The sequence below is a fragment of the Protopterus annectens genome, chromosome 13.part0 (assembly GCF_019279795.1).
Source record: "Protopterus annectens isolate FY-2018-M chromosome 13.part0, PAN1.0, whole genome shotgun sequence".
In the NCBI taxonomy this organism is placed as follows: domain Eukaryota; kingdom Metazoa; phylum Chordata; order Ceratodontiformes; family Protopteridae; genus Protopterus; species Protopterus annectens.
Genome location: NC_056747.1, coordinates 931931761 through 931956250, shown reverse-complemented (window position 1 = coordinate 931956250; position 24490 = coordinate 931931761). Strand labels below are relative to the sequence as shown.

The 24490-nt window shown below is 39.5% G+C and overlaps 1 protein-coding gene across 2 annotated transcripts in view; it reads left to right on the top strand.

Moving 5' to 3' along the window:
- Nucleotides 1–24490, top strand: part of FNDC1 (fibronectin type III domain containing 1) — a 541793-nt gene that overhangs the window by 495364 nt on the left and 21939 nt on the right. For both annotated transcript variants that reach the window (XM_044054699.1, XM_044054698.1), the window contains 2 exons: nucleotides 14748–14909; nucleotides 19554–19676. In XM_044054699.1, coding sequence (XP_043910634.1) covers nucleotides 14748–14909; nucleotides 19554–19676 — 285 coding nt within the window. The remainder of the gene's footprint in view (nucleotides 1–14747; nucleotides 14910–19553; nucleotides 19677–24490) is intronic.

Below are 24490 nucleotides of genomic sequence, written 5' to 3'. Positions count from 1 at the left end.
CAGGGATACTAGATTTCAAAAATGTGATCTAAACTGATGGTGTTAATGTGTTCTAATTTAATATAACCCCAATAATGTGCAGCTTGGCCGAAAGTAGCCCATGGCCTGGACATATTACTCTCACTATGCAAAACTGCTACATCTGTCTTCATCATACCTCTCAGCTATCCAGATTTTCACAGGCATCCAGATTTTCCCCCATATTTTTGGTCTGTTCCTCATAAAATTTTGCTTTTCTATGAAATCATTGTCAAATTATTGAGGACTGAAGTGAGAAAATAATGATAGGCATTTGAGTTTCAGACTTCATACCTTTCAGAAAATTAATGCTAATGAAAAACCTGTTATTCTATCAAATTTCTAAGTTTGTAAGAGCAATATTTAAAAAGTATCCCTATTTTATGGACCTTTGTCCCCCGTTATTTATAGCTTTGTCCAGATTTCATGCTCTGAAAGGTTGAGAGTGAGTGTAAGTGGTTGCCATTTGATTTGTTCATTCATTACTCTATAGTTTTAACTTCTGAGATTTTCTTTTTTAATATGACCACACGGATGGCACAGCATTATAGATTTTATGTGTTACTCTCTAACGATATACATACCTTGTACTGAATCTTTTTTCTGACAGGTTTCAGACTTGGCTCTTGGCAAATAATTTAACTGGTCACAGTTTCTAAGTCAGCCCTGAAAAGAAGTCTGCATGCTGGAGTCTTACCATTTACACAATGGGAATTCTTTCCTGTATTATATCTGAAGTATCTTGTATGCCCATACATTAAACACTTTGATCACAACTGTTGCACATAGCATCCTACAGATGCATACCCCAACTTATCTTGTTTTATTCTTTAAGTCAGTCTTATGCCTTTTGAATGGTTATTAATTTTACTGTGAATAAATTTCTCTTCACCACCGTCTGCAAAAATGAATATTTCCTCTGGATAGTGCCCAGAACTGGGCGCATTACTGGAGGCATGGTATTAGTACAGTAAAAAGACTGGCTCCCACTTCATTTAATTCAGTGCTCTTGCTATATAACTCAACACCGTATTTGTCTTGGTTTCTACTGTCTCATGCTGTTTTAAATGAGCCATATTGCTGCTATGATAACTATTCATAGCTAAATTTCTTTCCTCTGATTTGCACACAATTTCTTGTACCATTCTTCTTTGAACCCACTGACTAAGTATAGTACTTAAAATGTATTGACAGTGAGTCTTGGTTGTTATCTCTCGCCCCAGATTTCTAGCCCTCCCCCCTTAAGCATCGTTTCACACTGTCTACTCCAGCCTCTGCTAATTGTTTCTACTAGGTTTCATACATCAAGAGGTTAATCATGTTCTTCACCTTCAATGGTATCTGCATCTTACAAGCACTGAAAAATGTTTAGCCCAGGAATTCTCTTTGCAGCATACCATCAATCGCGTTATTCTTTAGGGAAAATACCTATTTACCTTTACCTTTGTGCCACCCTAACCAGCTTTTCAGGAAAAATATTTTATGAAAGTTTCTTTGACTCTAAACTTCTCAATTTCTTAACTCTGCTATTTACAGCCAACTTAAAGGTCTTGCAAAAGTGTAAATAGATAACATTGACTGTACTCCTGCCATCTACCTCCTGTGTCAGCTAGTCATAAAACCAGATCAAATTGATTTGACATGTTTTCTTGGCCAGAGACCACTGCTGACTACAATTATCCCCAACCTTTTTATTGGGATACTCTATTACCTTTCTAACCACAGTGGTCAGGCTCACAAGCTTGAATTCCCTGAGATGTTTGTGAACTACGTCACAAACACACATCTTTTGAAAGGGTATCACTGTGGCTCCAGTCCGGTTATCTGTGGGACCTGCTCCTCAGAGAACACACTGAACTGTTCTGTATGAGGCTCCAGTATCCCATTTACTGGCCAGTCTTGTGAAGGATTTCCCTCCTGCATGTTATTGTTCACATTTTCTCATGTTATAGGACATTTCCTAATAGTGCTTTCATTTTACCATGGTTAGTTAGATAGTCTTTTTGAGCTATGAATGCAAAGTTAAAAGAAAAGAACCACTTTAATCCAGTGCTGAACATAGGGATGAACACTGCACATCAGCTTTTGAAATACTTCTAACTCCTACCATTGCTGAAGCCACATTTTTGGCAATGAATACCACTTGATTATTTAAACATTAAGTTCATTCTCTTCTTGAACTCCTGTGCATCGTTATATATTTTTGAGTGCAAAAGGAAGAAACTTTCCTAATTTGTCTTATATTTAAATGCACTTAACATTCTACCTCCCTTCTGTACCTCTTTCCCAGTAATTGCTTCTCCAACTGCTCACCGCCTCTCTGATTACACTCTGGTTTTCACAGCAACAGAAGTATTAAATTATATGAGCCTACGATTTTCCTTTTTAGTAAAAGATGGTTTTACAGAGCCAGAAAATAAATCAATCTGAGTCTGCTGCTTGTAATCATATTATATCTCCCTAACTAGATAAGGTACACTAATACCATGCCGCCCTTATTTTTATTGCTAATCATACCCTTTACAATCCTGTCTGTACAGCATTTTAGTGGCTATTTTTTCTTTATCTCTCCCATTAGCATGAACCTTTAACTGTCATATGGCCTCCAGAACTGCACAAAATACTTAAAGTGTGGCCTTAGGAAAGTCAGGACAAGTGGGACCATTACTTCTTTTCTTATAGAATCTATTCCCTGAAGATACATTTGTCATTATAGTAACTTTTGCCTCAGTTCTTCACTCTTCTGCTCCTGGTTGTCAAGTCCAGGTGTGATCCATACCCTAAAATCATTTTTCTGTTCTTTTGTCATCAGTTCTACTCCCCTAGTAGATATTACATTTCAAGGCTTACATGAACAAAGTGTAGTACTATGCACTTCTCTGCAAGAGACTTTGATTGCCGTCTGTCTATCAGCATCACATACCATTCCAGGATGCCTGTTAGAGTCTTCTTTCCATCCTCCACTGATGCACCTATATCTATGTTATCAATGAAAAGGCTGATCCTGTTTTCCCTGCACAAAAATGTCCAAAATGAATACACTGAAGAGGACTGATCCCGTGAGGGACCCCATCAGTACTGCATTGATTTATTCCCTTTATTCATTGTAAAGTTCTTCTCACCACAACTCTTTCTGTCTTAGCCTTCATCAATTCGGCAGTAGACTTCCTCAGTCTCACCCTACCCCTTACCCCAATAGACACATACATGGGTCTGAGGTAAAGCAGTGATGATATTCAAGAAGTCCACATTTATTAGTATTACTGTGTCAAATTCTGCTGTACCCAGTCAAAAATCTGAACCAGATTCAACTGGCAGAACCTTCTGGCTATGAAGCCATGCAGGTTGTTTCCTGTGGATAGTTGACCCTAAAAAAGCAATCAGCCTTTGCATAAAAAATGTCTCCATACTTTCCCTGATACTGTGCCTAAGGTAACAGACCTCTAGTTCACTAGGTTATTTACTCTCCAGCTGTATGGAAGGATGGTGCTCTTCCAGTGCTCCGGTGCTTAGGCATTTCAATAGCGGCCTAAGACCTGCAGAACATGTTTATCCGTGACCTGTAAGTACATTGGATGGATTCCTAAAGACAATGGGAGGCAGTTTCCTTTCACACCTCTCCCCCTCTATCACACTACATTTCCATCATGCCCTTATTTATTTTTCCTTCATGGAGACTAAGATTAAATACTCATCAAATATCACTGCTTCTTCCTTGATGTTTACAGTCTCCTTTCCATGACTGCTATGCATGACATTACTTGTTTCTGCCCTTTTCCCTTCTTTTATATACCTACAAAGCCTTTGTTCCCTCTTTGACCCTTTTGTCCAGTTTTTTTTAGCTTGCTCATTTGCTATCCTCACTTTGTTTACTGTCCTACTGTCTGTTGCTTGGTAATGATCTTCCTCCATTTGAAATCCTCCTTACTTCTCAGCTACCCAGATTTTCATACACTGTCCAGAGTTTTGCTTCATATTTTTGGTCTGTTCCTCATAAACGTTGTGCTTTTTTGGTGAATCATTGAAGACTGAAGTCAATAAATAATGGCAGGTATTTGAGTTTTGTACTTTATATCCTTCAGAAAATGCACGCTAAAGCAAAAGCTCATTTTCTATCAAAGTTTGTAAGAGCAATATTTAAAATGTGTCCCTGATTTCGGGCCTTTGTCCTCACAATATTTTTGGCTGTGGCCAGATTTCTTGCTGTAAGTGGTTGAGAGTTATGCCTTCTTCATGCCTTTCTCCATCCTTTGCATGCTCTTCTTTATGCTGAACTCCTAGCATCATGTAAAATTAGATGGTACTTTTTAAATCTATACTTAGTGACTACTTTACAAATATTACCACTGTTACTATTTACTTTACAATAAAAAAAGAGCAAAACAAATCTTTATCTCAGACTACACTGGAAAATAATTAGAGTAACAGGGTAATTGATGACTGTTCTTGAAGTCTGATTCATTTTTATATTTGGTCAATCTTCCCTTGTCTCCATATATGTACTGTCGTATGTGACCTCCTCTCAGACCAGCTGCTTGAGTCGGAGGAGTCTGATGTTATATCAATTACAAATTAAATTGTAAAGTAAATGGTAGTAATAGTAGTAGTATTTGTAAAGTAGTCACTGTAGCTGACTGCCTGGGATTTAAGTTTTAAATGTGGTTTTCTGAGTCTGGATAACATTATCAGTTTCTCTGCATTTATGTTTAATCTGCCCCTCTGCAGTAAGGATATTCATAACGTACCTGGCTTCTGTGACAGCTTACTGTAGACTGCAAGGTACTCACATTTTTCCTTATTTAGACAATTCACTTTTCTTTGCACAGTAGGGTGGCCACAGTGGTGCAGCGGTTAGCGTTGCCACCTCACAGCAAGAGGTTCTCCGATTCGATCCTCAGCTGGGGTGCCTTCTGTGTGGAGTCTGCATGTCCTCCCTGTGGTTGTGTGGGTTTCCTCCGGGTGCTCCGGTTTCCTCCCAAAGACATGCTGTAGGTGGATTGGACACACTAAATTGGCCCTAGGTGTGAGTGTGTCATGTGTGTGCCTTCTGTGGAAGGTTGGGTGCCAGGCTGGCAACTCGACACTGTAAAACTCCACTGCCAATCATGAGCGGACGGTGATCCACTGTGGCGACCCCTAACTGGGAAAAGCCGAAAGAGGAAGAAGAAGACTTTTCTTTGCAAAGTATTTTTTAAAGGGTCAGGAATCTCTTACTTGGGTAAGAGATCTCCCACAATCCCTAGGATTCATAGGGAATATACAGATGTCTTGTCTGAATTAATTCTCTCAGGATTACTTTCACGGGGTGTCTCTTGGTCATGTCAGTTCCAAGTGCTTTTCTTCCACATGAAAAAAAGTAGCTCTGTTTCTAGATCTATATCTGAGTTTTCCCTCATAGACTACTGTCTCAGCAAGGAAATGTTTCAGAATTTTTGGCCTCATTTAATCTATGATTCTGATGATACTTTTTGCAAGACTTTACATGGCAAAGGTCTTCTGGAACTTGAAATATGTATGGCCCAACATCAAAATCCTACAACATTTCAGATTCCAGTCTTGGGGGCTGTGAATATGGATATTCTTTGCTGGAGACATCATATTTTACAAAATCCAGAGTTTCAAATATCTTTCCCAGCTCCAACATGGTTGGTCACTATGGGAGCCTGAGATTTTGCTTGGGATGTTCATAGGTTCATAGGTTCATAGGTTTATACTAGGCTATCTGCCCTAGGGCATTTATAAGCCTAGCCAGAATGTGTTTGGCTTTCGCCACCCATTTTAAATTTATTTTGCTATGCCCTTTTTCGAGGTTAGTATACTATGCCTCTATCTAACAGTAACACAGAAGTGATACCCGGGGTAAACCTACGATCTCCCATCCACTCATCAAGATTCCTCTTGAAGAGAGTCAATGAGGGACTCTGCCTAACCTGGACTGGGATTTTATTCCAGAGTGAAGGGAGCCTCTGGGTTATGAATCTGTCCCTCCAGCATGTCCTATTTATTTCAGTGCTGAGGTTCAAGTCTCTCGTGCTCGATGGGATTTGGATTTTCTGAGGTGCAGCATGTCCATTAATTCCGGGTTGGACATGGCTTTATACGTCAGGCACAGATCCCCTCTGAACAGGCGGTATGCCACTGAGTAGAGCTGGAGTTTCTTTAACCGGGCAGCATATGGCATCTGTTTGAGCCCTTTGATCCTCTTGGTGAGGTACTTTTGGGGTCTTTCCAGTTGCTGCAGGTGTCTGGTAAGGTACATCCCAAGGGGCGCATTGTACTCAATTATGGGCCTGATGAGGGATGAGTAAAGAGGCACGATCACCTCCCTGATCTAGATGTGAATCCTTCATGATTAGGTGGGCTATATAAAATGTTTTCTAACCACTTTGCGTGGTTGTCAAATGAGAGATTGCTATCAACTTGGGTCCCCAGGTCCCTAATTACTTCTTCTGTACTTAATGGATTTCCACCTATGTGGTAATTTGTGGGCACTTTGTTTTTGCCAAAGGGGATGACTATACACTTTTTGGCATTTAGCTTGAGGCCATGGCTCTGGCACCAGTTGTCTGTTTCTATGAGGCCCTTTTGGAGGATGCTTGCTGGAGAGTCGATTATGGCACCCAGTTTGCAGTCATCTGCGAACTTGGTCAGCCACAGTCCTTCCGTGTTGGCCTGTACCTCCGAGAAATATATACCGAACAAGAGGTCCCAGGACTGAGCCTTGTGGGACACCACTTGTAACTGGTTTGGAGTCTGACATGGCTCCAGCAATTCTAACCATGTGGGTTCTGTCCTTGAGCCAGTTTGCAATCCATCTAGTGACATAGGGGTTTATATTTAAGCTGGTGAGCTTATCTATAATGCCAGTAAGGCTTTTGCGAGGTCCAGGTAGGCTGTGTGGACCACCTTCCCTCGTCAATGGCCTTGGTGACTGTTTCAAAGAAATCAACCAGGTTTAAGAGGCAGGATCTGCCCTTAACAAAGCGAACTGGGTAGGATCCAGTGTTTGTAGGTCCCCAATATCTTTATTTATGAGGTCCATGATGATCCTTTCCATAGCTTTGCAGACCAAGCTAGTCAGGCTTATGGGCGATAGTTTCCAGGATCCGTTGAGGCACCACCTTTATGGAGAGGGACCACTGCTGCTGTACGCACTCTTTGGGCACATATCCTGTAGTAAGGCTGAGATTGAACAGTAGTTTTATGTTTGGGTTTAGCTCTTCTTTGAGTTCATGTAGGGCGCAGCCGGGACACCATCTGGTCCCATTGATGCTGTGTTTTTGCTTTGGAAAGGGCGGCTCTTACCCGAGCATCTGAGATGTCAGGGGGGCAGCACTATGCTGGGATAGATATTTGCCCTTTTGGTGGGGGGGAGTTTGCTCTGAACCTGTCAGCTAGGATGTTGTCAAGGTCTGTGGGTTCGGTGTATTTTTTGTCATTTTGGACCAATTCTGAGCATATCTGGGAATTACCACCCAGGTTCCTAACATAACTAAAGAAAGCCTTGTGATTATCCTTAGTGTCCTGTGCAATTTTTCTGTCGAAGCTGGCCTTAGACAATTTTGTGTGTGCCCGTAGTTTTTTTGCTAATAATGATCAGTGATGCCTTCCCTTTTTGGGATTTTGCTCTACCATTTAGTAGCTTCCTCCTTCTATTGTATAGTATGTTTATGGCTGGGGTCCACCAGACAGGACGTCTGCCTTTGGAGGATTGGGTCTTGGTTTTATTTGGGATCGCATGATCCATGCATTCCTGAAGGGGTTCATAGAATGCGTTTATAAAGGATTCTGCGGTCTGGGCCGTATTTTCCACAGGCCGGGGCTTTGAAGGATTCCACCTCAGTTTTGAGGAGTGTAAAATTTGCTTTAGAAGTTTTCACTGTGGTTTTCTGGGCAGGGGGTGGGGTCGGGATGTGAATATCCAGTGAGATTAGTGTATGGTCTGATCTTACCAGTGAGTGGTACACTTCTGGTCTGGAGCATAGAGTCCCCATGTTGGTGATGATCAGGTCCAGTATGTTTTCCCCTCTTGTGGGAGTGGTAACAAGTTGTTCCATAGCATTTGAGTTTATAAATTCTAGGAACCTTCGGGCTAGGGTGTTGGAGCTAGAGTAATGCTCCCAGTCTATGTTTGGGTAGTTGACCAATATAATGGTGTTTGGAGAGACCTTCATATTTTCCAGTGTTCTCAGGAAGGCCGAGTGGGGTTCCTGGTTTTGGGAGGGTGGTCTGTAGCAGGCTATAAACTGGAAGGCAGTTTTACCCACTGTTAGTTGCACATGGATAGTCTCTGATGCTTCGTGCTTTGCCACCAACCTGGAGGTGTGGGTATCTTTGAATATTGATACTCCCCCTCCTTTTGTGGTTCGGTCCAAGTTTTGGGGCGAAAAGCATGGTATGAGGTATAACCTGGTAGTGCTGGGGTGCTCCGGAGCCCTGAACCAGGTTTCTGTTACTGCACAGATATCGATGTTCTCCATGCTAAGGAGAGTTTAAGTCGTGCATCTTGAGGTTTAGACTTCTGGCGTTGAGTAGCATTACTCTTAGTTTCTTATCCCTTGTGATACCTATGGAGGTGGGTTTGTCTTTTGAGCCTTGCCTAAAAAGGCACTATGGGGGTAGCAAGAGCCTTTGCCAATATCCAGCCCAGGGGTGACAGGTGCAAGCCGTCCCTAGCGAAGCATCGTGGCTTGTCGAGCATATCATCCCAAGCTGACAGGCATTGGATCCCCTTTGAATGACACCAGTACTTAAGCCAATTGTTGAAATTGATCATCTTGTCTTCATATTGTGGCATCATTCTCGGTGAGGGTAAGATGCTACTCAAGGTCAGGGTCATACCGGCCTGGGCTACATGCTCAGAGAGCTCCTTTATGTCTCTTTTCATGTAGTCCAGGGAGGTGCGTCTCAGGTCATTCACACCAGCATGGACAATGACTGAGTCATATTTGTACTTGCCTTGGAGGGACCTGAGTGCTTGTGTTATGTGGCGGATCCTAGCACCCGACAGGCTGCTCACCGTGACCCTCTCCTTGTTCAGCCTGGTGGCGGGGCGTCAGTGTGCCTGATGATAGAGTCACCTATTACAAGTGTATCAGGTGTGTTGTTTAGTCTTAAGGGCTGTGACTGTTTGGCACACTGGCTTTGTGAGATATGTGTTGCACGTGTTTTGTTTTGGGGTAGCGGCTGCTTGGGTGTCTGCTTTGGAGGTCTCTGCTGCTTGGCAGATCTTTATTTAGAGCCTCCAGTATGTTTTTGTGTGATTATGTGTTTGGTTTGCTGTCGTGGTAGGTCTATGTGAGACTGGAATTGTAGTGAGTATGGTTTCCTTCTCCTCCTGACTGGTTATGCCAGTACTGAGTTGAGAGAGGTTAGCCTCCAGTTTGGCTATATGGTTGCATCTCTCACATGTGTTGGAATTTGTTGGGAGGAGGAGAGGGTTGTCTGTGTACATGAGGCAGTTGTAACATTGCCTCAAGATTCCCAGATTCACCAGCTGGACCGGAGAGGAGATTGACAACTGACCTTTGGACATGCTAGAATAATATTGGGAATTCCTTAATAATTGAAAACCAGGGCCAGTGGGGAGTGAGGGTGTAGTGCTTTTAATTTTTAGTGCTGACTTATATAATTGCTTTAGTGAGCAAGTGCCAGGTAACTTAAGTGCAATGTGTTACAGGTAACTTAAATGCAAAAACGACAAACAGTAACTTTCTTTCAAGTGAAACAAGGAAATAAGTACAGTAAGCAATACTGATATCACTAGTGAGCCACAGAAGCGCTGAGAAGCCGCGTATTAGGTGGAATTAGCGTTCCAGGGAAATAACAAGCAAACAAACAACAAGCATATAAACAAAACTATATTCAGCAGGCCTGGATCTAGTCTATGCTACAGCAAACAAGGTGTACCAATTTCTGTAAGATACAGTTCAAATATTCAGGCACTATAAACCTTTAACCAGAAATTCCCAGCTCAGAAGGGCAGAGTCCAGCCTCTTCTCCCACAAGAGTGCAGACCACAAACCTTCTTAATGTAAAATAACTGGCCTGAAGCCCAAGTGCCTAAACCAGAACTAATACACTTTAAGAATAACAGACACTGGGCTCTCAATCAGCAGTTCCCAACTTAGAAGGATGAAAGTTACCTGTCCTGCCACCACAGTGCATGCCACAAACCTTCCTAATGTAAAACAACTGGTCTGAAGCCCAAGTGCTTAATCCAAAAGACTTAGAATGACAGCTAAACTTTAATCAAGTTACTACCAAGCAGTAATAAATACAATTGAATACTTTAGAGAATGCCTGGATTAGTGCTCAAGTTACACAAACAAAGCTAGATGTGGTGTCTATAGGGATAAAAGTGCAATATCGTTTTAACAAAAAAGACACACCATAAGACATAAACATAGAAGAGATATTGGCACTTTTAAATGTTCTCATCTCTCTCTCTCTCTCATTCATTTTTTGTCACTGGGATCTTTGCAAGTATTTAAAGACAACACCACAGTGATATGGTACATAAAGAAGCAATGTGGAACCAGATCCTTGGCAACCTGGAATATAGCTTTACAGCACACTCTCACTTCACAGGCTTCTTATCTACTGTCACTGCAAAAGTGTGTTGAAGTCAAGCTGAGCAGAATCAAGACAGACCCTTACTAATGGAAGTTGTATCAGGGGGGTCTTCCAAGATTTGTGAGGAACACTTCAAACAGATATTTTTACCTCCACTGTCATCTGTCATTTATCAAACTTCTTCTTCAGGCCAACCTTTGAAGTCCTAGAGGACAGATATTTTCTTTCCCTTGGACAGGAATGCACATGTATGCTTTTTTACTCTTTCTAATATTATCCAGTTATTATGAAGATTCAGAAAGACACTCCAAAGGTCATTGTGGTGACTCCTTTCTGACATAGGCAACAGTTGTTATCCCTTCTTTTGGAATGGACAGGTGCATTACTACAAGCTTCCTCACAAACTGGATCTAGTCTCACAAGATCAAGGGTGTTTTATACAGCCTGACCTCAACAACTGTAGCTGACTGCCTGGGTGATGGAATCCTAATACTTTTCAAGCACCTTTTTCTGAGCATTTGCAGCAGGGATTAAAGGAGGTATCTAATCTTGCTAGTAGAATATAATATATTAGTAAATGAGAAAGATGTTCTGGTGAATGCCAAGAAAAGAACCGTCCAGGGCTACCATTTCTCTTATTCTACATTACTTGTGTGAGTTGCTATCCTATAGCCTATCTTACTCCTACATCCAGGTTAATTTTCAGCCATTTCAACATGTCTGCCCATGGATCCCTCTCTTTTCATGCATTCTCATATGAAAATGGTACTGAAAGGGGTGTTGCATAAACAGTCTCATAGAAATCAGGAGGCATCTCCTTGGGATTTCAATTTTGTGTTAGTATAAATAACTATTTTTCCATTTCATCCAGCTCATCCGGCTGGCCTGAGGTTCTTGATATGGAAAATAGTGCTACTAACTGCTCCGACCTTTGCAAGAAGAATATCTGAGTTACAAGTTCTTATAGTGGGTAACCCTTATCTCATTTTCCACAAAGACAGGGTTTCCTTAAAAAGTAATCCTTTATTTATACCTATAGTAGTATCTGAGTTTACATTTAGCCAAGCTGTCCATCTCCCTGTCTTCCTTCCAAAATTTAGTATGAGGGGGAAAGTACACTTTACACCTTGGATGTCCACAGACAGCTCAGATAGTAACTTGGCAAAACAAAATCTTGCAGGATCTTTGATCCGTTGCTCATTTGTTCTGAAGGTAAGAAAAAATGGCAACCTGTATTAATTCAAACTGTTTCCAAATAATTGCCTCATACTATTACCTTTGGTTGTACCCTCGTCTGCATATCAATATCATGCAGGATCAAGGCTTATTCTTCTGGGGTCATGGCTTCATCTGTGGATTTTTGGAATGTTTTGGATTTTAGAAATCTTCTAGAAACAGCAGCTTGGTCCTCTGTGTACTCTTTTACTCTTTTGCAAAGTGCTGTAACCTAGATTTCTTCTCCAGGACTAGGACAGGATGTGCCAGACCTATTCTGCAGGGGCTTCAGGACCATCATCTTTCCTCTTCCCAGTCAGTTTAAGCTATGATAATCTATCTGTATAGCTAAGGCTACTGCCCAGTGATCCACATGATGAACATAGCATAACTGTTTTAGTAAACTTCCCATGACAGTAGATATTCAAATGAACACTGCTGCAGTAGCTAGTACCTCCCCCTATTTGTGTAGGTGTTTTATACCTGGGTGTGGACATTTATTATTTTCAAAGCTTTGTTATTTTCAGGGCTTTAGCATCCCTCTCTTTGTTGGTATGAAAGCTGTGAAGGGCTTGGTGCAAACATGACTGTTTTAGTCAGCTCAGATTGAGCTGACTAATGCTTTTGTGTGTAGAAGGTACCCTGAAGCTTTGAAAGCTCACTGCCTGTAGTATCATCAGCAGGTTATAACCCGTGTAGCTAGTGCAGCAATGATCATTTGAATATCTACTGTTATCATATGTTTACTTACACAACTGTTCTTTCTTCCTCAATCTCTGCAAATAACTTCCAACTTATTACCAACCTCTTTCCAATAGCTAAAATGCAGGACAAAATAGCATATGTTAAAATTCTTTAGTACCTACTAAAATGCGGCATCTTCACATATAGGTAATAAGGTTTCTGTCCTAACTTCAGCACTGTGACAGTCATATATTCTTAGACAAAAAACATCATTACAAACACAGAGCAAGGTAAAGTTACAGCAGCCATATTTTTAAATCTTAAAGAGAGCTTTTGAAACTGTTGACCATGTTATCTTGGTGCATAAACTGTCAGAGACATGTTTCTTCATGGGAGCAGTAGAATGATTTGAGAATTATCTAGAACTTTCCAAGTGCATGGATCTTACATCACCACCACTCAGTCTGGGACCATAACATGAGGGGTCCCACAAGCTACTATCCTGAGACCTCTGTTATTCTCACTCTATATTTAAGATATATCCTGGGATAATACCTCTTAAACTCTCAGAGCAAGAATTTTTGAAAAAATAATAATAATGGATGGGGTGAGGGGGGGATAAAGCCTCAACATCATAGACAAATTTTAAATATTGCATTCATAAACTTAGAAAGCTGCTAGAATAAGAGGTTTTGCATTAGCATACATTTTCTAAACAATATAAAATTTGAAACTCTAATGTCTGTAATTATTTAGTGATCAAGTGCTCAAGTATTTGCAAGAAACCCCCAAATTTTATGAGGAATGAGGCAAACAAATGAGGTAAAAATCTGGACATTCTGCAAGATTATGGATATTTGAGAAGTATGCCTAGATCTGCCTCAGATTAACTGTATAATGTATGCAAATTACATCAAGATCAGATCCAACTAAACATTTTCCATTCTAACAGTGAAATTCTGAAGGATTTTTAAGTTATATGGAACTGGTTTTGAAAACAAAAACAGTCCATCAATTAACAAAAAAAAAAAAAAGTGATGCTATTTATGACCTCTAGAAAACTAGGTAATATAGTATCCATAACTTCAGCATTATCTACATGATATTACTACTCAATTGCAGCTCAGATCAACAGAGTATTAACTCAGCTTAAAGGCTCATAACAAAATTATAATGTGTTGACCACTAAGGCTAGGCAAGCCTTTGCCATAAATGCACTCTTCCCCAGACTGGAATAGTGCCTTGATTTAATTGCACGTCTCTCTGAACATAATATTGTGATTATTCAATTGCCTGAAAATGAAATATTTAGAATCATGTACCTCCCACGTCACCCTAGCAAGCATGAGTATATCTGAGCTACTTTCATCTCAGACAACTGCTGCCTTTTACAGCCATAGCTAGGTTATTGCTCAATGCACTCATCTACAAAATATTAACTGATGGTAAAGTTTACAATTCCTCAGTACGCTGCAGTTTACAATTCTGTCCCATGCTCTGAGAAATAATGAGGGTGTTCAGGTATACAGCCTCCATTCACACTCGGTATGTGTGAAAGAGCTTTCTCCAAAATAGGTCCAGGTGTTTGCAACAATCTCCCAGAGTCCATTAGGAATATAGACCGATTACCGACTTTCAAGAAAACACTTAGAGACCATCTGTTAAAAGAAAGTAAATGCAGCCACTATAGACACATGGGCTAAAGCAATGATACACTAGTTTTTAGGTTCCATTGCACTTAGGATTTAGTTTGATACTACCTTAGAACAATAAAAGTAATGCAAAATGTAATTATTTTCCCCCTTGTTGTACAGCCATGTAACATTCACAAGCTGTTTCCTAGTCTATTACATTGTAGTAACATCTTACAGCACTGTGAACTGTGTAATAGGCTTGCATACAGTTCTGTACTTATAGTGAAGTTTACATTCTCCATATTGCATATTTAACCATTAATATTGTATGCATTATTTTAAATTATGTTTAATATTTTATTTATTCACTGTAACCCCTTTGCTGTGTTTTGTACATGCAGTCTTTGGAAAAATGCCTTAATGGCAGTATTTTTCTTTTTCATTCCAAAGTGTATTTCTTACTTATAATTTTATTTGCCTTTGTGGCCAGGGTCATGGCTGAAGAGGATCCTTGGACCAGTTTGGTTATCTGGTTAGGAAAGCCTAGACAAATGCACACTTTGTATATTATCTGGCATTATATTTATAGCTACATATAACCATTTTCTTTTCTGCTTGTAGGAGGTGAGCCAGTATGGATTCCTTTCACCTTCAAGTATGATTCTTCATATACAGACTGCAAAGGCAAGCAATATGTGAAAAGGACTTGGTATCGCAAGTTTGTTGGAGTTGTTTTGTGCAACTCTTTAAGATACAAAATTTTCCTAGCTGAAAATCTCAGAGGTAAGATGCTGCAGTTATTTGAATAGACATATCCGGAAACTCCATTTATTAAAGTGTTGTAATGTTTACTTTTGTACTAGTCTCAAAATATTTGATTCGAAAGTACATCAGGACATTAAAAAGAAACCGCTGTCTGATTAAATATTTTCAGACATTCTATAATGTATAAAAATATAGGGAAAGGCTGAATAACATACATTTTCAGGTAGAAGGCATGAGCGCTAGACATATATATATGCCATCAGATGTAATAAACAGAAGCAAACATATGTGATGGACATGGCCAGAGTTAATGACCATGCTTTCTTTCATTCCCTTTTACTGTTTCTAGTTTTTCTTCCCTTTCTTCCTTTTGTTTTTCTTTTTTGCTATTCAGTATTGGCTCTTCTTTCCTCATTTCCTATTTTTTCTTATAGTTCCTTTTTTTTTCATTCCATTCACATAAGTCAACTGCTTGTGCAATTTGATTAAGATAATCTCATAAATTAGAGGCTTGTTAAATTAAAAGTAAAGGCATTGTTCATAACAGGTAAACAAACATCACTTTCTCTGAGCAATTACTCCAAGAAGCCAATACTCAGAAATTTCCACCCCCTTCCCCTCCCCGAATCCCCTGCCTCTTCCCCCTGACTGACATCAGCCAGCATAAGAGGCAGATTAAGCTGTTTCCATGAAGCTTATACAAGGATGGACCTCTGGGTTTTGAGCACTTTTACAAAAGACTACAGAATACAATCTGAGGTATTCTTCCCTTTGTGGGAATGCTGCCAGCCCTAACAACATCTTTCCCTATTGTAGACTCAGCAATCGCTAGATAAAGGGGTAATAGAAGAGTGCCTGAGATGGAAGAAGGGTTTGTTTTTTATTCCTAAAGTTTTCAGAGTTTCCAAAACAGACAATTTCTGGGGGACAATTTTGGACCTATAAAAATTCTACTTCTTCTTAATATTGTCCTGATCCATGATGCTCAGACTGTACACATCACTGCCATTGAACATCCCAAGGGCCTTTCTGATTACCTTGCACATGTGAGATGCACACCTGCATGTCACATCCAAAAAGACCACTGAAAATTCTTGAGGTTTGTAGTCGGTCCCTGGCATTACCAGTTTACTTCCTTGTCCTTTTGGTAGTAATCTACTGCACCCAGGGCATTTATGAGCTGACTGCCCCAGTGGTAGTCATCCTAAGAAGGAAAGGGGTACATATCTACCCATATCATCAGACCTATCATTGAGTACAATGCCCCCCCTTTGGTATGTACCTAACAAGGCATATCCAATATCTGGACAAATGTATCCTGCAGACCGAGACAAAGCAGCAAATACTTAACATATTGAGAATTACCACAGATTGTATTCAATGACAGGAATTTTCACTAAATCTTTCAAAGTTTAGTCTCTTTACAGACAGGTACAAGATTTTCTTGTGGACCCCCCCCCACACACACACAGAAACATACCGATTGTGCTCCCCCAAGGGAAAGTTCAGTTCCTACAGCAGCCAGACAGCCAAAGTATGATAGACATGCACTTTTTGAAGGGTTTGGGATATATGGCATCCATCATATTTATGGTTTCTGTAAACAGGTTGCATATGAGGAAGTTTCAGTGCTTCCTTGGGATATCCTAAAGCCAGCATTCACAATTTCTGCAGATTGTGTTCCCTTAAGGAACTTGTCTGGTAGGCAGATGTAGTGAAGAGAAACAAAGGATAATCTTTCTGTCAATCCAGACCAGTTCATTTCCTGATGACTGATACCTCAAAATGTACCTGGTGGCACAAAGGTGTTATTTTTCGTTTACAGGTTTGGTTCTTTATGCAAAAAAAAAAAAAAAAAAAAAAAAGAATTGTGCATCAACATCTGTTTACAGTACAAGGTTCCCTTGCAGAAAAGCCAGATGGATGAAAACTCTCCTTTCAGTGGTAGTACAGACCCTTGTATTTCTTCTTCAATACCTCTGATTCCATAAGTTTTGGAAATAGCAGTCCACCACAATCCTTATCATTCCATTCTAATTCAGAATGGCAAACAACCATTATACTTTCTATCACGAAGGACAAACCTGCATACAAAGGCAGACAGAATCCTGGTGCATGCATACTCTACCTGATGACTCTGAATATCTGAATCCTTCTCAGTTAGGATGTTTTGACCATTTTGAAAAAAGGCCTGGAAATTATACCTGGCAAAATGGAAAAGGTTTTTTGTATGGTACAAGAGATGAAACAGGGGCATGTACATGGTAGGCAAGCCACTTGTTCTCTGCTATCTGTCCAGACTCTTCAGAGCAGGGCTGTATTTCTCTTCGAATAAGGTTCATGCCTCTGATAAATGACCTTGCTGCCTGTTAGCTTCATCTTTGGCAGAAGACAAACTGGTCAAGCAGTTGCTTAAGGGATGGGGTGATCCACCTTTGGCCAGTGAAAAATCTGCTGCTTCCCATCATGATATTAATGTCACCCTTAAGCAGCTGACCTTGCACCCTTTTACCAAATGCAGCTTCACTACTTCTCGCATTCTTGTCCTGGAAGACCGTTGTGTAGAAAGTAGTTTCCTCTACAATAAGCATCACAGATCTTCAGGTCCTGAAGATGGAAGAACCCTTCACAATCTTTCATAAAGACAAGATCAGCCTTTGGAAAAACTGCCTCTCTTACCTAAAGTGGTATCAGAAATATCATTTACACAGCCAAGCCAGCATCCAGTATTCTTTTATATTTGCACATCCTTTTGGCTCCTCATAGTTAATCAGCTGCTACTCCCAGAACCACTCCTCATCCACCAGGTCTACCAAGCCAGTCTTATCTCTATGTGATTATTTCTGACTTGTGTGTGATGGTGAGGAGATTCAGAAACTCAGAGCAGCATCCCACTGCTAATGGGAAGTGTTTTCTCCTAATTCCATGTCCTTGATGCACATATCCAATACTACCCTGAGGGCAGGACATGCAATGGAATTTAGATCTGAACCATCCCTCACTTCTGCAAGGAGATGACATCAGCAAGATTCCCTACTTATCCTTAGACAGCACTGTATTGAGACATAGTCTAGTCACGGCATCTGAGGTCATAGCTCCAGGAAAGGAGTCCAGCCATAGCTAAGAGTGACTGACAGTTTGTTTTTCTACACTGGAATGTGAACTGCTTAGCCTGGAAACAGGTTGATAAACACTCTCTCCAAGGAGGTACAGCCTTTGCACTACATTGATAAGGTATTACGCAATAGATTGGATGTCAAATTGGAAAGTGATGTACCAAAAGAAGTTAGTTTTTCATGGATAGAAGGGTCAGGAGCTCTCCCTTCATTTGGTTAAGAGTTGATCTTTTTTAGAGAGGTTGGAACTGACTCGGAGCTACAAAAGTGTCTAACCTTCCCTCATGAACAAACTATCTATTGAGAAAGAAAAGGTCATTCTAAAGTTCAGTGTTACTGCCCTCCAACTCAGTGAACAGAAAAAAAGGGTGCAACACAAAGCAGAGGTCAGTAAATGTGGTAGCTTTGCTGCCATTGATTCCTCATAGTCTAGAGCAATAACCATGTTCTGAGACAAGCGACAGAACCATGACTTGGTCAGAGAATGCAGTCATGTCAACATTTGGGCCCATATTGTCTCTGTCTGTCTGTTCTCCCCCACATTGGGATATAGAAATGCAGGTCACACAGGCTATTATTCTCATTACCCTGCCCTATGTGTACTCCCTTGGTTTCGAGACCAGTTATGGCAGCAGCTGGTATGTTATCTAAATGTCCAGTGCACTGAATTTGATCACAGGACCAAAAGGCCACATAAACCACAGAGAGTCCCATGATTTACTCCTGCTAGGTGCAAGATTTTGTTCATGAATTTGCATCAGCATTGGAATCAACCCCCACCCCCATTTCCCCATTTTGTACATGGGGTTAGGGTATCACATCAACAGTGACCATCACCTAGAGCCAATGTTCACATGGCCTTGATGAAGAAGGTGTTGCAGATTAACAGGCTCTACCATGTGTCTCACATGCAGGCAAACTATGTCTATGAACATAACTGGTAGTTTTTACTAAAAAGCACTTACTATGAATATGTAGCAGAATCAAGGAAAACCATACCCACAGACTGAAAAAAATGTTTATTTTAGCACTTCTTGATGTTTCCTACATTTTAACAGCACTTTGGAACTATATATCCTTTTTTATATTTTTACATGCAATTCCAGAGTCTGCCTAAATGGGGTCCAACACCTTGATGTGATTTTGATTTTTTTAATCTACCTCTAGGTATCCCACAATTCCATTCTTAAATTTCAGTCAGCAGGTTTAATTGCCATTTTTTGCATTTCAGTGACAATTTCAAAGACAAACAGGATAATCACACAGAACAGTATTCTCAGTGCCTGTTATTTCTTTTTCTTTCTAAAGTGACTAATTTTAATTATTTTCTTATGTCTCAGTTGTATAAAATAGCATAGAGATATTGAGTTTCATTATTTCAAATGCTGAATTGTAGGGTTATCAGAATGTTTACTGATGTTTGAAATGATGCATTTAACTTTCTTATGCGACAGTTTCAAGGTTTACATTGACTTTGATTGTAGTCTTACTACATTTTTGCTCTTTGTCTGCTGTTTTAAAACATAGTATTTTTACCTTTACTTAGATACATTTTACGGTATTGGAGATGCCTGGGGGAGAGGTGAGGATCATTGTCAGTTTGTTGATTCTCACATGAATGGGAAAACTGGACCATCTTCATTCATAGAGGCTCTACCAAGTCTTAAAGGTAAATCAAATTTATTTATTGCATTTGTTTACCGGGAAAGTCCACTGGGCCTAAAAGAACCATTTTCAGTGGAGGCCCAGGAGAAAAGCTCCAATGAGATACAGAAAAAATATATAAAATATAAAATATAAAAAATATAAAAAATCATTCATAATAAAATGTAGGGATTTGCTTGAAGCATGTGTGATGAATGTTAAAAATGTTAATCGATTCTGTATAGATAGTCTACCCTTTGAATCTTTTATGGCAATTAAAACTGAATGTGAATGGAATGCAACATAAAAAGTTATAATGACAGGTTATTGAAAATGGGAGTAGATAAAAAATGAAAAATATCAACATGTAATGCATCAATGTTTCACTTATATTGGGAAGAATTAAACATGAAGTAGGTCAAGAAAGGTATATGTAGGTGAGGTGCTGTTGTATCAGGCGACATCTGCCATACCTCTTAACCTCTTAGTGCATGAAATCTGGGCAAAACCAAAAATAATGATGGAACAAAGGCCCAAAAATAGGGAAAATTTTAATTATTGTTCTTATAAATTTAGAAGGTTACTAGGAAAAACCATGTATTGTCTGAAAGAAATTAATTTATTTTATTTTACATTTGTTAACCAGGAAAATCCGACTGGACACATATCCATTTTCAGCGGACACCCAGGGAGAAAAGCTCCAGTAGCATGTCATAAAGAAATTATACAAAAATATCATACAGAGATATAGGTTCCATAAAAAACAGTTATGTATACATTAACAATTCCTTTAGTAAAGTCAGCATACAGCATTCTAGTAGTAGGGTTTATATAGAATATAAAATATAAACACAAGAAATTTTTTTTTTGTCTTTCTAAATTATGAGTACTCTCAATATTTTGTTACAGAAATAACCAGTGATTATTAAGCTTTACAGTGAAAGGAATTAGGGGACCTTTAGTAGAATCCTTGAACATGGTATTGGTGAAATCTGAAACTCAAATGTCTGTCAAGATTTAATGCCTTTGCTCCTCAATAATTTGCCAAAAATACACAAATTTTATGAGGATGGGACCGAAAATATCAGGCAAAAATTTGGATATTCTGCAAAAATCTGGCCAGTTGAAAGGTATGACATTTGCTCATTACTGAGACGTACTGCACTAATACATAGGAATGGATACTTCTGCCCAATGTATCGGAATATCTAGACCTCTGTTGTAGTATCTGAGTATAAGACTACCTGGACAGTTTTTAGACTTTAGATATGCATGGCTCCTGTTTGAAACCCACCAAGGTCAACTGCTAAGTAGTCTTAGTTATAAGTGAAGGTCAGTCTACAGTGCAGTCTTCTGCCACAGAGTCTAATGTAACCTCGAATAAAATAATTGCTGGCAGTCTAAAATAAAATCATTGGTTCATAAAATGTGACTTTCTCCCTTTCCTCTAGATGTCTGAATGGGTTTTCACAAATTTACCTCAAGAGTGACTACTATGGCCTTCTTAGAGAAAGGAGGTGTGGCCTGAAAGAGTGTACCGACAAGGCATAAATCATCATATGACTCAGAAGCTTTGGAATATTTATGAATCTATGAATCTGTGAATTGGTGAATGAATGTATATAGCCCTTTAAGTATAGATAATACCCTTATTGAATCATAAGGATTTAGTGAGTTCTGTTTGGAACTCTGTTTCTGTCATGTGAGTTTGCCTTAATAATGAAAGCAGACAACAAAGTTGCTCATATGTTTGAGAAATACACATGATGGCCCACAAAGGAGATAAAATAAATAAATGAATGTGCATGCAAAGACAGAGTTAAAGTGAAAACTTAAGAGGAAATGTAAAATTAAGTAGACTAAAGATCTCTAAAGACAAACTGTTTTCATTTGGATTTTGCAGATTAATTTATTACTGCAGCATTTCTTCATTAGACATTAGGCTAGATTCCAAACGAGTTTCTGTCAGTGTAAGTCTGCCCTAATTCCGAAAGACCAGCTCTCAATATGAGTGACTTACTTCAGTGTAAGGCTGATCTATAAACAGGCTTACTGCAGGGGACCAGATTCCAAAACATCTAATCTATCAGTGTAAGTAGTCAGTTACGCTGAGAGAAAGCTTTTGGAATTGGGGACATTGTTTACTGATACTTTTATTTCTTTGCTTATTGCGTATGTAATAGTGATTAATCAATAGGCACTTTATTAAACTTGAATTTTAATTTTAATTATTTAGTGTGTCCTATGTTTTTCCTATTGCTCATCCCCTCCAATTTGCTTTGCTGAGTTCATAAAATGGCATGTTCTTGTTTTAGGAATGACATCCTGCACTTTTTTATTATGTCTTTTGCCACTGCACAAGCCAGCCAACAGGATGTGCTCTATAGGCCAGCCCCATGCCTTCCTCTGTTTTGGGTGTTGCCCAGAGATAGTGAGAGCAAGTCAGGGAAGTCTATCATACATGCAGCTTTACCATAGTATGTGACTTCACCAGAATACAGCAAATGAGGGCATATTTAGACTAGACCTAACAAATGCCATGTTTGATGGGCAGGTGACCCATATCACTCTAACAGTCACTGTTCTTCCTTATGGGAGCATCTGCTGTCATGTGCCAGCAATGAGACCTGGTGACCAAAAGCCCACTCTTAAACTATCTCCTTTTTATCAGCCTCTCCCAAAGGAATGTGTAATTGGATTGACCCAGTCTGCCTCTATCAGCAGCAGATGCCCAAGCTGCTAAAAGAATAGATGGTTTTTACCCTTCTGCTCTAATGCAGCCAGCACACTTTTTGCTTTTGATCATATATATGTTATACTACATTAAAAATAGGGTTGGATTTTCTGAGTTGTTGTTCCATAGGCTGTTTTGTTCATATTAGTTTAGTTGTCATAGCAGACAAAATTTTGAGTCTATAGCTTTTTTTCTACAGAAAGATGGTGGGTGGCATGAAAACAGCATAAAACACATGTAGAGGTTCAAAAAATACATGCACACATGTGACCATGCACACGTGTATGAAAAATTCAAAACATGGAATGATCATTCATGTCTTGTTGTTGTTGTTTGTCTTTCGGCTTTTTTCCGGTAAGGGGTCGCCACAGCAGAACTCCGGTCCACTAATGATTGGCAGTAGATTTATTTACGAAACGCCGAGGTGCCAGCTCGACACCCAACCTTCAATGAAGGCACGCACATTTACGCACGCATGTCTTTCGAACGCTACCCAACCACGTGGAGGACATGCAGACTCCACACAGAAGGCAGTCCCACCAAGCCAAGCTGAGAATTGAATGGGAGAACCTCTTGCTGTGAGGTAACAACGCTACCACTGTATCACCGCGGAATTGTCTTTTCTACAATTCTTATACCTGCCTTTTGCTTTTTTGCTGTTTTTATGCACCCTATCCTAGCAAACAGTGAGGGCAATTTAGGAACCAGCCCTGCTTGGGACATCAGTCCATTGCAAGACATACCTATTCACATAATACCAGTCACATGAAAGCATCAGACCAGTTTAAAATGACTAGTGTAAGTCAGTATGTAAGTGCAATGTGGGATAAATGTGGTGATCCCAGCAAAAAAATAGATCCATATGTGGCGAGAACGCACAAATTCCACAAGTAAGGTACTCCAACTGAGAATCAAAGTAAGATACTTAATGCTGTGAGGCTGTAATTACATCACTTTAACACTGCCATTACAGTCTGTTTTTCATTTATCATGAACATTTTGTCTCATCTCTGATGATGTTAGGTATGCCTTCCATTGTATTTAGTAAAGTTCTCCTTCGACTGTCACTCCAATTGGCATGTACATCACTAGTTGCCATGATAATCTGAGGAGAAGGATATTAAGATTTCCCACTGCATTTCAGTTTCTATAACCATTGTATTTACATTAGATGTACTTGTAATACACTTGAGCAAATAATGAACAGGGTACTCTGGGCAAGTTTTAGGCACTATATTCAAACTTTGTGAGGTTCTAGGAAATATTTGAACAAAGCCCTCAATGCACAGACAGTACTGCAGCTGTATATCTCATCAAGAGGAGGTAAGCAGAGACTATTAAACTAGTGGCAAAAACAACAGAGCAGAGTAAAAAAAATCCTTTTTCTGAAAGTCACGATACATGCAAGAACCCCAGAAAATTGTTTTATTGTGCAATTTCATGAATGATTAAGTAAATGCAAAAACATTAAAAATAGTTGACACTTTGTGGAAAACAACATTATTAGATAATACTATAAAGGAATGCACATATTTTTGTAGTGAAGACACATGCTTTTCAACTTTAGATGCCTAGCCACGTTTGTGGTAGACTTATAAAGATACCACTGTTATTTTTGGCTGCCATACCATAATAAAGTATATGTGGAATCTGCCATGGAGGCCAAAAACAGTAGACATAGCAGAGTAAGGAATCACATCTGTAAAACAGCCAGAAAATACAGCAAAATGTTATATACTAACTGCAGCAGTAATTTAGTTACTATGGAGCTAATTAACTTACTGGGAAATCTCACTGCATTATCTGGAAAGTTACAGAAAGCCTTGTGAATATATCACAGAAGTCTTGAAGTTTGAACATTTTGTTCGTAAATGCTTGAACCTAACTAATTTAGTACTGAAAGGTGTTTCTTTTACTGGTACTCTGACATCATATCTGCAGATTAGGGTAGCAGTGGGACCTCTTTGTACTGTTTGCCTGCTGCCACTTTTTGACTCCTTAATGACATGTTGTGTTTTTTGTGTTTTCGTTTTGTGAAATGGTTTGTCCTTATCCTGCCTAGTTTCCTAGAGTTCATGCTTCAGCCTAATACAACAATCATTGCT